This window comes from Carcharhinus amblyrhynchos, chromosome 6, assembly GCF_965287045.1.
Source record: "Carcharhinus amblyrhynchos chromosome 6, sCarAmb.v2.hapA, whole genome shotgun sequence".
Taxonomy (NCBI): domain Eukaryota; kingdom Metazoa; phylum Chordata; class Chondrichthyes; order Carcharhiniformes; family Carcharhinidae; genus Carcharhinus; species Carcharhinus amblyrhynchos.
Window position 1 is genome coordinate 120,039,201 of NC_137329.1, and position 13,962 is coordinate 120,053,162.

Below are 13,962 nucleotides of genomic sequence, written 5' to 3' on the forward strand. Positions count from 1 at the left end.
AGAAGGTGCCGCAGCACTCCCTCCTCCCAATTCACAACCATCTGAGTAGTAATCTGCCTTCTTGTTTTTGCTTCTAGAGTGAATAACTTCACATTTACCCAAATTATACTGCAACACCATTGATATGCCCACTCACTCAACCTGTCCACATCATGCTGAAGGATCTCTGCATTCTCAGTTCACCCTCCCACCCAACTTGGAATCATCTGCAAATTGTGTTACATTTTGTTCCCTCATCTAAATCATTAATATATAGTGAATAGCTGAGACCCCAATCCCTGTGGCACCTCACTAGTTACTGCCTGTCAGTTTGAAAAGGACCCATAAATTTCTACTGTTCCTTTTTGGGCGCCGTACTTATGCAAGGATATTTTGGCCTTGGAGGAAGTGCAGAGGAGGTTTACTAGGCTGATGCTGGAGTTGAGGGGGTTGAGCTATGAGGAGAGGCTGAATAAACTAGGCTTGTACTCGTTAGAGTTTAGAAGAATGAGGGGAGATCTCATTGAGACATATAAGATGATGAATGGGATGGATAGGGTAGAGGTGGAGAGACTCTTCCCACTCAAAGGACAGTAGGACTAGGGGGCACAGCCTCAAGATAAAGGGGGGGGTGTTTTAGAACGGAGTTGAGGAGGAACTTCTTCAAAGGGTGGTGAATCTCTGGAATTCTCTGCCCGTTGAAGTGGTGGAGGCTACCTCACTAAATATTTTTAAGACGTGGGTTGATGGGTTTTTGATAAGAGAGGGGATTAAGGGTTATGGGGAGAGGGTGGGAATGTGGAACTGAGCCACGACAGATCAGCCATGATCTTATTGAATGGCGGGGCAGGCTCGAAGGGCTAGATGGCCTACTCCTGCTCCTATTTCTTATGTTCTTATGTTCTCTGCAAACCAGTTTCCTATCCATCTCAATGCACTTCCCCCAGTCCCATGCACTTAAATCGTGCACGATAATCTCATGTGGGACTTTGAAAGTCCAAATATACCATATCACCTGGCTCCCTTGTCAACTCTACTAGTTACATTATCAAAGAATTCTAACAGATTTGCCAGCATGATTTCCCCTTCATAAATCTATGAAGGCTTCTGATCTTGCCATTACTTTCTAAATGCTCCATTATAAAGTCTTTAATAATGGATTTGAGAATTTTCCTCACTACCAACGTTAGGCTTACTGGTGTATAATTCCCTGTTTTCTCTCTACCTCCCTTTTTGAATAGTGGAATGACATTCGAGGATAGCTAATCTGCAGGGACTTCCAGAGTCTAGAGAATCCTGGAAGATGACCAATGCATCCACTATTTCTAGAGCAATTTCTTTAACTACTGTGGGATGTAGATTTTCAGGCCCTGGGGATTTATCCACCTTCAATCCCATCAATTTTTCCAGCATAATTTCTCTACTACTATTGATCTCCCTAGTTCCTTCCCTCACTAAATCTTTATTCTCCAACATTTCTATTATCTGATGTGTCCCATTTTGTGAAACAGAACCAATGTATTCAGTCGCTCATCCATTTGTCTCCTATTACACGTTCCCCCATTTGTGTCTGTAGAGGACCTACGTTTGTCTTCACTCATTTATAGAAACTCTTAGTGTCAGTCTTTAAATTCCCTGCAGACTTGTTCGTCCTGTATTTTGCCCTTCTTAATCAATCCCTTGATCCTTTGCCGAATTCTAAACTGCTCCTAATCCTCAGACCTATTATTTTTCTTGGCCAGTCTGTTTGCTGCTTCTTTGGATCAGATACTAATTTTCTTTGTAAGCCATGGATTGGCTCTTATACACGTTTTACTTTTGTGCCAGACAGGAACAAACAGTTGCTGCACTTTCCCCGTATGTTCCGGGAATGTTTGTCATTGCCTATCTCAGCAGCCCTTTAAATAACTCTCCCCAGTCAACCGACTCATGCCTCATCCTCAGTTTCCTTTAACATTCAGCACCCTCGTCTCCAAATCAATTACTTCACACTCCATAACATGATATAATTTTTAGTCAAGATGGTCACTCATCCCATGGGGTCTCACACAGCTAGATTGGCAATGACTTCCTTCTCATTACACAGTACCCAGTCTAAGATGGCCTGTTCTCCAGTTGGCTCCTCCACCTGTTGGTCAAGACCACCATCCACTCCAGGAATTCCTCAACAGCATTGTGGCTAATTTGATTTGCCTAATGTGCAGATTAAAATCACTCATGATCACTGATACTCCCTTATCACATGCATCTCTAATTTCTTGTTTAGATGCTATTCCCAACATCACCACTGCAATTTGGGGGTCTATGACACCCAGTAATTTTTGCTACTTGGTATTTCTGAACCTGACTCATACAGACCCATCCTCTCATGTTAATATCCTCTTTAACTAGCAATGCTATGCCACCACCTTTTCCTTTATAAGAACATAAGAACATAAGAAATAGGAGCAGGAGTAGGCCATCTAGCCCTTCGAGCCTGCCCCGCCATTCAATAAGATCATGGCTGATCTGTCGTGGCTCAGTTCCCAAATACCAGATTCCTTGGACATTCAGTTCCCATCCCTGGTCACCCTGCAGCCATGTGTCCGTAATCCCAATTAAATCGTACTTGTTCACATCTATCTGCACAATTAGTTCACCCACTTTATTGCAAATGCTATGCATTAAGGCACAGAGCCTTTAAGCTTGTCTTGCTCCCAGAATTTTCCCCTATAGCCTTGTTTGATTTCTCGCTTTGGTTTCTCTATCACTTTTCTTATTCCCTTTTCTACTTTTGTTTTTGTCCTTGCTCCCTGCCTGACTCCTTACATAGGTTCCCATCTCCTTGGCACATTAGTTTAAACTCAACCCAATTTCTCTAGTGAACAGTAGGATTTCAGTCCCAGTCCTGCCCAGGTGTAACTAGTCCAATTTGTGCAGGTGCCATCTCCTCCAGAACCAGTTCCAATGCACCAGGAATCTGAAACCCTCTCACACCATCTCTTCAGCCACATATTCATCCAATTTATCCTGTCATTTTTACTCTGACTAGCACATGGCACTAGTAAATCCTGAAATCACTACCTTTGAGGTCTGATTTCTTAATCTTCTTTCTAGCCCTTTCTATTCTGCTTTTAGTAGCTCATCCCTTTTGTTTAACTATGTCGTTTGTACCGATGTGTACCATGACCACTGGCTGTTCACCCTCCCCCTCCAGAATGTCCTGTACCTGCTACCTGGAGTCTCATTTGCACAGAAAACACCTGTCTATACCCCTGATAATTGAGTCCCCTATAACTATTGCACATCTGTGGTCAATTTTGTCCTTCTGTGTTACTGGTTGTCTTTTAGCTTCTCAAATGCCTCAGTTAGTACATAAAATCTTTGTGGGCCTCTCATTGAGCTGTAGTAGTATCTCCATACTTCATTACACAACAGTAACTGCAAACTGGCAATTAAGAGTGGTTTCTTGTTGTACCTGTAATTATCTTAACAGAATACAGTATAGAATCATACACCACAGAAAGAGGCCCTTCATCTCATGTGCATGCTGGCCATCAAATACCAATCTATATTAATCCCATTTACTAGCACTTGGTCCACAGTTTATGCCTCGGCAACTTAAGTGCTCGTCAAGATACTTAAATGTTGAGAATACATGTCTCCACCATCCTCCTGGGCTGCATGTTTGATATTTCCACCGCTCTCTGGGTGAAAATCATGTTTCCTCAGATTCCCTTTAACTACTTACTCTTCATTTTAAATCTGTCTTGGGGCAAAGGTTCTTATAATTTACCTTATCTATGCTTCTCAATTTTGTATACCTCTATCATAACCCCCCCCTCCCCTGAGATGCCTCTACTCTAGGGAAAACAAGTCCACCCAGTCTGCTCATAGCTGAAACTTTCCACCCTAGGCAACGTCTGGCGAATCTCCTCTTCACCCTCTCCAGTGCAAGCACATCTTTCTGAGTGCAGTGACCAGAACGGCACAATATTTCTTCAGTGATCTAACCAATATTTTATAATGTATCAAGACCTCACTGTCCTATAATCTACACCTCAGCTAATGAAGGTAAGCATTCAGTATGCCTTCTCACAAGGTGCTGCTACCTGTAAGTATCTATGACTCTTAGTTCCTCAATACTCCATAGGAATCTACCATTCATTGTGTATCTCCTATCTTTAGGCTTCCCAAAATGCATCCTCACTTATCAGGATTAAACTTCATCTGTCATTCCACTGCCCAATTTACCAGCTGGCCACCATCAGTCTGTAGCCTAAGACTCTCTTCCTTGCCATCAACACCACCAATTTTCACTTCATCTGCAAACTTACTACTTATATCTTTACACATTAATGACGAACATATATAAACAAATTCAAGGGTCCCAGCACTGATCCATGACACACTGCTGGTCACAGGCTTCCAGTATCAGTCTTGCAGCTTGATAAAAATCGTAATTCAAAGGGAGGCTATCTGGCCCATCATGTCCACTAAAAGTAGGGTAAGTACAATCCAATCAATTACCATCCCACCACCTTCCTGATCCTCAAGGTGATGGAATGCATCAGGCAATGCTCTGGATTTCTGCTGAGGTCAGAGTGGCCCTAGCAGTCTTGCTCCAAATACAGAAAAAAAAAAGAGTTGAATGGGCGATGTGGGAGTGACTGCCCTTAACATCTAAGTAGCATAGGATTGTGTGGGGCATCAAGGACTTCTAGCCAATTTGAAGTGAATGGAATCAGGGAAACTCACCACTGGTTATAGTCATGCCTGGCATAAAGGAAGAGGATTGTGGCTATTGGAGGTCAATCATCTCAGTCGCAAGATATTGACACAGGAGGTCAAAGGTAGGCCAAACCATTTTCAGTTGCTTTAATTACCTTCCTTCCAGTGGGGATCTTTTGTTGATCGTTGCCCTGTACAATGTTCAGTACCACTTGCAATTCCTCAGATACTGAAGCAGTCTGTATACAAAGTTGGACAATATTCAGACTTGTGGTAATGATCAACTCGAAGAATACAACCATCTCCTTGGCATTCAATGGCTTGCCCCACTAACATCCATTACTATTGATCAGAAACAGATCAGGTGACAAGAGCAGGTTAAGAGATTGGAAATTCTCTTAAAGCCTGTTCACCATCTACAAAACAATCAGGAGTGTTGAAAACTCTCCATTTGTCTGGATGAGTGCAGTTCCAACTATATAAGAAACTCGTTCATTCCAGGACAAGGCAGCCAGTTAGATTCTATGCATCAACACCCAGTCCATTAAATTTAAAACAATCACAAGTGGTAGCAAGTTGCACTGTAGCAACTCAAGGCTCCTTCATCAGCAGCATCCAAACCTGCAATTTCTACCACCTAGAAGCACAAGGGAAGCAGAAATGTGAACACCACCATCTGCAAATTCCACTCCAAGACAGCTGGAGTTATATCACTGATTCTGTGACAAGTGAAAGAACAAAGTCCTGGAAATCCTTGACCAGAGTGATGCATTTTGGTAAAACCAGGGCAGGACTTGTTCAGTTAATGGTAGAGCGTTGGGAGTTTTAGAACAAAGAGATTTAAGGATACAGGTTCATAGCTTCATGTAAGTGCAGTCACAGGTGGACAAAAGGATCCAGAGCAGCAAGCTTTTCACACAAGGGGGTGGTGTCTGGAACAAGCTGCCAGAGATAGTAGTTAAGCTGATGCAATGTCTTTTAAAAAGCATTTAGACAGTGATGTGGATAAGATTGGTATGGAGGGATATGGGCCAAACAGGCAACTGGAATAGTAAATGGTAAAAACTGGGCAGTATGGACAAGTTGGGCCAAAGGGCCTGTTTCCATGCTATAAACCTTTATGACTATGAGCACTGTAGGAATACCTTCACCATACAGACAGTAGCTATTCAAGATGGCTACCACCACCAAGGACCATTAAGTCAACAAATGTTAGCTTTGTTAGTGACACCCACATCCAAAACAATGTTCATGTCAAACAGCTAACTGACCTTATCCCCTTTTCCTGAATGAGGTCTGTAGCCTCATTTATCACAGCTCACGTGGAGCTTCTGCTGGTACCGTCCTTAAGAGGTGGAGTTCCAAGTTTAGGTTAAAAAAATTGTCCTTTTCTCCCCTCTAATGCTGGTACCAAGGTCTTCAAAATGTATGCACTCATTTTTGATCTCTGCTAAGGTAAATAAACCATTACTTTCATCTTGGCCCCTCAATATATCACCTCTTTCTCTGCTCCAACAGATGAAAAATTAAGTGGATTTTAAAATGAAATATCATATGTCAGTTTAATGAATTAGTTTTGATTTGTAATGGTATAACTAAAAAGGCAGACCCATATTCCAAAGTAGTCATTCCCCATCTCCAACAGTTCTGACAATTCATTAATTACTCTTTGAATTTTGCTGGAAGAATTGGGTTAGTATTTAAGTATTGCACCAAAATGCAATATAGGTGCATGGTTTCATAATTTGGTATGAATTTGGACAGATTACTGGTTTCAGAGCAACCAACTTGGTAATAGTCTTGAACCAAACATTTGCTCTGCCTAATCAGAAATAATCAGTTAATCTCTAATTAGCATATCCATGTTTCATTTTATGGAGTATGAAAAGCCCATGGAGTGAGCACTAATAATGAAATCAGACTTATTCTCAAAGATACCCCATTTTTCTTGGGGAAGTTAAACATTTTAATTTTCCATTTGTCTGCTATGTACATGACTCTTAAGTCTTGACTGGAACTTCAAGTCTGAAGTTTCCAACACTGCTGAGGAAGCCAATTAGGACACCAACTCAGTAATGAGCACTGCGGATGGGGATGTATTTGTCTGGCTTTGAACTGATGCTAGAGTAAAAGCATAATGGATCATAATGGCAATTAAATTTGGTCATGTGACAGTTCAAAACAGTTAAAAATACTGAACACAGAATGACTTCTAACCAAATTAAAGACACTACCTGAGCAAATAAAATGAATCTCATCTTTAATATAGCAAAAATGCCTTAGAGATATATATTTGGACAAGTGGCCAAAAGATAGGTTTTAATGAATTTAAGACAGAAGCTTTATGGAGAGAATTTAGTGCCAGGGCAGCTGAAGGTACGGTCACTAATGGTGAAGTAATTTGTAATCAAGGATGTACAAGAGGCCCCAGTGCAGATATCTAGGAGAACTGTAGGGCTGGGGATGTTGGAAATTTGGATGGGCTAGGCCATGGAAGGATTTTTAAAGAATTACAATTCAGTGGTGACTGAATTCTACCAGCACAGGGGTGATGGGGGCAACAGGACTTACTGCAAGGAGTTAGTCAACTAATAAGGATTTTTTTTGAACATAGTTCAAAATACTCAAAAGACAAACAAGCAGCTTTTTAGACCCAATTTGTACAAATGTTGCAACAGATAATTGATTGCTACTCATCACGATTGAACACTGTCATACAATGTAAATATATTTCAAGATATAAATTTAGGGACTGTCCATGGTCTGTTCCATAAATTGCTATGATAGCCGATTTACTGAAAGATTGTGAATACTTTACAATGTACTCCCACATACACAATTTTAGTATAAATATACACAATTTTCATATAAATTAAAACACACCTGACACAAGGAAAATCTGACATGTTACAGTTCATTTTTTTAAACATTTAATAATTGGTTCCAAAATTGACACTCAGCTGGTATTGGTAATATAGAAATTGTTATATAACGGGCCAAAATGGGACATAAAGCCTCATTCACTGGACTCTTTCCCCCCTCCCCCCCCACTCAATATTTCATCGTTTTTCAAACCTACAAAAAGTACTTGAACACATGGGAAATGTTAAGTTTACAATTCAATGGACTACCCAGCTGTACAATTTGTGATGCTCAAGTTCCAACCCCCATTCCTCTCCCACCAAATGTTAAGATAAAAATATAACCCTTCTCTGTAACAGTGACATCTTGAAAAATTGTACTAATTTTCTTGTGAAAGCTTAAGTGGGTGGGAAGTTCAAAGAAAGTCTTTATTTACAGTTATCTACACAGGTGCAGAAACAATGACCGTACTGCAACACTGAAGCAGTTTTGAAATTTCCCTGTCCAAGTTATGTCACAATGACTTGGGTATCTTTGTCAAACATCCCACCCTACATCATTTCAGAAAGTTTGAATCGATGATTAATGTACCATTGTATCAAAGTAGCAGTGTACACTGAATAGTTCAGTAGCATACATCAAGCCATGATGTACAATGGGCTGTTTCCACTTTGAAATCTACTGTACATTACATGATGCAGTGTGTTGTGTTTCCCCCCCTATATTTTCAGTTGGCCCAAAGGGAAGGGCAGAGAAATAATTGGCTAGAGAAGATGCTTATTTAAGCCATTAAACATCAAGAAAATACTCATCAATAGCAATAAGTTTTCCACAAATGCCAATAGCATTTGTGCTAAAAGAATACCTAAAATTTTCCTAAGAAACAAAAGTTCTGCTCACGTTTCACCAAGTCTAAGCTAATTTCTAAGGACAAACACAGATAGACTAAAGTTATGATGCATTTGATTTAATCCATTTGATGAGTTGACAAATACTCAAGCATCTCATTATACATGGATGTTTTCTTTCACTTAACATTTCACCCTTACTCATTTGCAAAGAGAAAAATTTTACTGCAGTTCATTTCCCAGAAACTGAGAAACTAGATTCTGAAACAATCATTGAAAATCTGTGCAAGTATTTAGGGGCTTCACTGGGAAAGGGGCCATAACTTACAATATGTCAGCATTGTTATCTATTTGGCTACAAGTTATGATTTTTATCTACAATATTTAACAAGTAAATCACAGGCATATTTAGTACAGTTTCAATTGAAACACCCTTTTCCTGAAAATACAGTAGTATTTGAAGGATTAGTTTCTCTGCATCATGTGTCAGGAAGCCACCTACCTACAAACAAACAAAAGTATCTACAAACCTTGTAAACAGAACTGCGTCATTTAGAACATAAATAATTCAAAATATTAACAGCCAAGTAGCAGAAATTAAAGTATCAATGAGGCAGGGCCTGAAAAACACCATCCAGAAATCAAGAAAAACTAAACATTCAGCTAACACACTGCTCAGGACAATTCTTAAAGTTGATTTTTCATCCTCTGTAACAGAACAGATCCTCAAAGCAAGTCATTTTAATGCCAGGTTTGTGTCACTTTGAGTTCCAAAAGCACCCTTAATCTGGCAGAAAGCTTAAAGTATCTACAATCTTAGTGTGTCTTCTGCTGAAGTCCAAGACAAGAATATCTTGTCAATCACACAGTGTAAAAAGACCCAATTTTCTTTTCTTCTTGTAGCTCACTAGATCTAGTGTTAACATTTTGCTTACACTAGAGAGACGTTTCCAGACTATGTAGTGGGCTCCCTGGGGTTGAAGAGGTAGCAGACTTGCTTGTGTTGATTGTAAGATGGATCCCACTGTCAACAGCATTGTTGTTTTCATTGGGAGATAATTTAGGCGAGGTATCACGTTTTGATTCATCTTCAGCTTCACTTTCATCAATAAGAGGGATCTGAGTGTCAGAATCTTCTATTCTAAATTCCGGATGGGTCATAAAGTTGTGGATTGAGCTGCGAGTTTCTGGTTTCTCTAATCCTTCATACAAGGAACTACGGAATGCATTCACCACTCTGAGCTGTAAGAAAATATGCAGAGTGTCAGCTATTTGACATAGTAACATGGTTGGATCTAATAATGTTAAGGTATGATTTAAGCTGCATTGAGTTGAAATCCACAGTTACATAGCAACACACGTGAAATCTGTATCGTGCACAATGCAGTAGAAGCTTGAAGAACTGGAAAAAAAACTTGTAAGACATTTTAGAACAGTAAATAAATCTAGAAACAAAGCAGGTCATCTTGGTGTAAGCACTTAAGCTGATGTACCATAAAATACAAACAAAGCAGTTAATGCAGCAATACTTACCAACTCCCAAGATTCATGAACCTCACTTTCTTGAAGATCAAAAATATTTAAAAATGCAAAACAAGAGCTACAAAACAGGATCACCTCATGCGTGGGATTAGGATGCCACTGATTATGGATAAAAGCCAAGGCTAAGATCAACATAGCATTAAGAAAATGAGACATGCTAAAAATCCTAAGTAGCAACCTGTGTAAATGTTGATGTATATGCCCAATGCTATTTACACCAAATTTAAACCAGCCCAACATGTTGGATTGCCAAGGTGGGGTGGGGGCAAAGTAGTGAGGGCTAATCAATACACATGGACTTTACAGAAAGACATTTCACACACAACATTGATTCAGTATGTTCTAATTCATGCTACATTTGTTATTCAAGTTATGGACATACTGATGAGGAAAGTATGAAGTCCAACAATATCCATTTTTAAGATGCTTATTGTTTCCTTGAGAGCACCAAAAGATAGTCACTCTCTGCTACTCCTGTTCTTATCCTAGTGAGATCATCTATGGAGCAAGGAGAATATAGATTGTATTTTTTTAAATGGGAAAAAGAACAATGCTTGCATGAACCTGGAATTAAAATACATTTAAATGCAGAGTCAAACTTGTGAAAACCCAGGATTATTCCATAAACCAAAAGAGAAAATGCTTGAAGATCTCAGCAGGTCTCGCAGCATTTGTAAGAGAAAAGAGCTGATGTTTTGAGAACAGGTGATCTCTTTGACAAAGGGTCATCTGGACTCAAAATATCAGCTCTTTTCTCTTTAGATGCTACCAGACCTGCTGAGATTTTCCAGCATTCTCTCTTCTGGTTTCAGATTCCAGCATCCACAGTAGTTTGCTATTATTCCGTAAACTATGGAGCTTAAACTGTGATGAACAGAAGGAAGGGATATTGGTACAAAATGTTTCAAGCAAAGGTCCCCCTATTCATTCCTGACACTACAACTTAACCAGATCATAAAATTTCTTACTGCATTGTAACTTTCCCAGTTCTTTGGTAGGTCCTCAGAGCGCCAATTCATCAAACTAGGGGACATATGCGTAATCAACAGATACTGAGGCACAGTAGGAATTAGTTTGAAACTAGGTAAATTCAAGAAATCTGGCAGCTAGGTTGTTTTCTGAATTCTAATCTAGGCCTCAGTTAAATGACCACAAAAGGACATGTTAAGTTTATCTTTCATTTTTAAAACTGGATTGAATGTTTCTATTCACAAATTCTAGGCAGCAACCTCAGGCATGGCCTTTACTTTTCAACATTAAGCACTTAATTACAAAATACAAAGTTCAGGAAGTGAGAAGTTACAAGACCGACTACATTCCAGGATTCAAAGGATTTACACAAAGGATGACCAAGCACAATTCCAGTCTGCTTCTTCTTGGACAATACTCAACTGATGCACATTAATGGAATATTGTAATGAAAACAGGCTAGGGCAGAAGGAACAAATGATAGACACCTTAAAGATCAATATAATCCAAAAATATGGTTGATCTGAGTTAGCTTTGAATTATACTAGATCCAGAAATGTGTATAAAGCAGGATGATGTAATCTTGTTCTCCCTTTGATCTATGGATTTGCTGGTTTGTATAATGGTTCACTATAATGCATGTAATTTAAGTAACTCAGGCACATAAGGCAAGGAAAGAAAACCTAGTGGAAGAGTGGAGAGTTTTAGAACACAAGACATGTCAAATGCTATAAAAAATGCTGAAATGTTCAGTTTCACAGATAGCCCACTTGTTGCTGTAACAGAAACATTTAGACCTAGAAAGAGAAGCGCGCAACATCCACAGTCCAGCTTTCTAATTTTGTTCAAAAGAGAGATTAAAAACCCATTGAGTTAATGGCAAGTAGAACAATGTATTATGGATTTGTCAAAAAGGGCACTTTGTTCATTATAGAAAAAAATCTTTAAATATGGGCTTATACTCAACCATTTACACAGGCACTATTAAATCTTAATCCAAAAAAATGGAACTACAGAAATTTGACAGGAACAAACTTTCAGCCTTCATAGGTTTTTTTCTGCAAGTTTCATGAGCTCTCTAGCCCTCAAAAAAAATCTGAAGACTCGGTGACCACATTAAGAAAAGCCGCATGAACAGACTGAAACAAATGAAGTTTGGAGGGTACTGAGGGAGAAAATGAGAAACGTTAGGCACGTGGTTCAGGAAATGTTAATGTCATGCACTAAGAAACAAACTCACACCCCACAGTAGTAGAAGCAGTAGTGGCAGCAGTAAACACTACATGTGTAGGGGTAGAAACATTTGTTACATCATGGTGCTGGCTGGCGATGGAAGGTTGCCGCCTTAGAGCTCCCTGAAAGGAAGTTCCAGTCTGGAAAGCATTCACTACATCCATCTGCAAGGAACCAGAGATTGTGACAGCTTGTTCAGAGACAGAGAGAGTGAAAAAGAATGAGAGAAAACCATCCGATCTATATTACACAAGAGCAGAAGTTATAACTAAAAAAAGCAAGCGTTTACAGGATAGCAGTAGAGTTACAGTTAATAAAAAGCAAAGTCATCCGAGACAATCCTGGCAGTCCTTTCTTTCCATTGTTAGAGTGTGGTTAAATACTACTTTTATACCTGAGTCTGTATTCTATTCAGCCCTCTGAACCACAAGATCTGACCATGTCGCAATTCTCTCTCTGCGTGGTCAATTTCTTCAACATCCTCTTCCAACTCATCCTCAGGAATTTCTTCCTTTTGTGTGCCAAGACCAGCTTCTTTGAGAAACTTTAAGTGGCTTGTTGGAATTGTAGCAATCAACTGCAACAAAAACATTTATTTCAAATGTATCAAATTTCCCCATTACTTCAAAAGCACATACACACCACTGGAGTCAACTCAAATCAAACAACTTGATCAGAAAATTCAAATGAGTCTTTAAAACATTTTAAGAATGCATCAAACCCCTTTAATTTTCAAAACGCTGATGTCAGTATTTTGTTCATTTTCTCCTCTATTATCCTCTTCATTTTTACTGTTTCATTTCTCGGTTTGAAGATTCACTCTCAGCTTGTCACATTAAATCTGGAGATTTGATAGGTATCATCTGCTCCTAATATTTAAACATTTACTCTCTCCAATGGCAGCAGCAGCGTACACCAATAACTCAATAAAGGCTCCTTTGACAGCAATTCCAATCAGATGACCCCCACCATCAAGAACGAAGGCAGCAAGCACATGGGAACACCATGTGCTACATATGCTCTTCCAAGTCACTCACCACCCTGACTTGAAACTATATTATTCAATGTCATTGGGTCAAAATCCTGGAAAACCCTCATCAGCACTATGGCTACATTCCATGGATTCTGGACGGTCACCATTATCTTCTTAAATTCAATTAGAAATGGACAATAAATGACATTTTGGACATATCCCATGAATAAGTAAAATAAATTATTCAACTGCAACTTTGAAATACTGAAGATAGAAGCATACATAGAAAATAGAGAGTAGGCCATTTGGTTGATCAAATTCAACACCCTGGTCCTACCTTCCCATATCCCTTTAACCCCAAGAGCTATATCAAATTCCTTTTTGAAATCAATGTTTTGGCCTCTACTTTGTGGTACTGAATTCCACAGATACACCACTCTCTGGGTGACGACATTTCTTCTTCACTTCAGTCCTAAAAAGGTTTGCCCCCTTCTCCTCAAACTACAACCCCTGGTTCTGGACTCCCCTTTCACAGAATCAGCAGCTTAGCAAGGTTATAGTGATTTCCAAGTGAGTATCTATTACACAGCTTGCCAATTTAACACAGGTATTTCACAGGGCTGATTTGTAAGGGTTTGCTTTATTCCAAACCAGACTCTTGCAAAAAGATGGCCAATTTTGTAAGCATCACAATCCTTAATAGTTAAAACACTTAGCCAATGAGGTTACTATCTCCGCCATCCAATACTGAAATTAGATGGTAAACACAGAACAAGGGGGAAAAAGTCCATAAAATGATGTCTGGGCTTGGCAGAATGGCCCCCCCCACAAGGTTTGCAGTGAAAT

At 39.4% G+C, this 13,962-nt stretch overlaps 1 protein-coding gene across 4 annotated transcripts in view; it reads right to left on the reverse strand.

Annotated features, from left to right (window-relative positions):
- Window positions 1–8,502: 8,502 nt before the first annotated feature.
- Window positions 8,503–13,962, reverse strand: part of atp2b1a (ATPase plasma membrane Ca2+ transporting 1a) — a 106,670-nt gene continuing 101,210 nt past the window's right edge. For 2 of the 4 annotated variants that reach the window (XM_080191319.1, XM_080191320.1), the window contains exons 20-22: window positions 12,538–12,720; window positions 12,221–12,307; window positions 8,503–9,641 (exon numbers count right to left, since the gene is read on the reverse strand). In XM_080191319.1, the coding sequence (XP_080047445.1) occupies window positions 9,336–9,641; window positions 12,221–12,307; window positions 12,538–12,720 (576 nt within the window). In that variant the 3' untranslated portion in view covers window positions 8,503–9,335. Of the gene's footprint in view, window positions 9,642–12,150; window positions 12,308–12,537; window positions 12,721–13,962 lie in introns of all 4 variants that reach the window. The other 2 variants (XM_080191322.1, XM_080191321.1) reach the window with 2 other exon arrangements.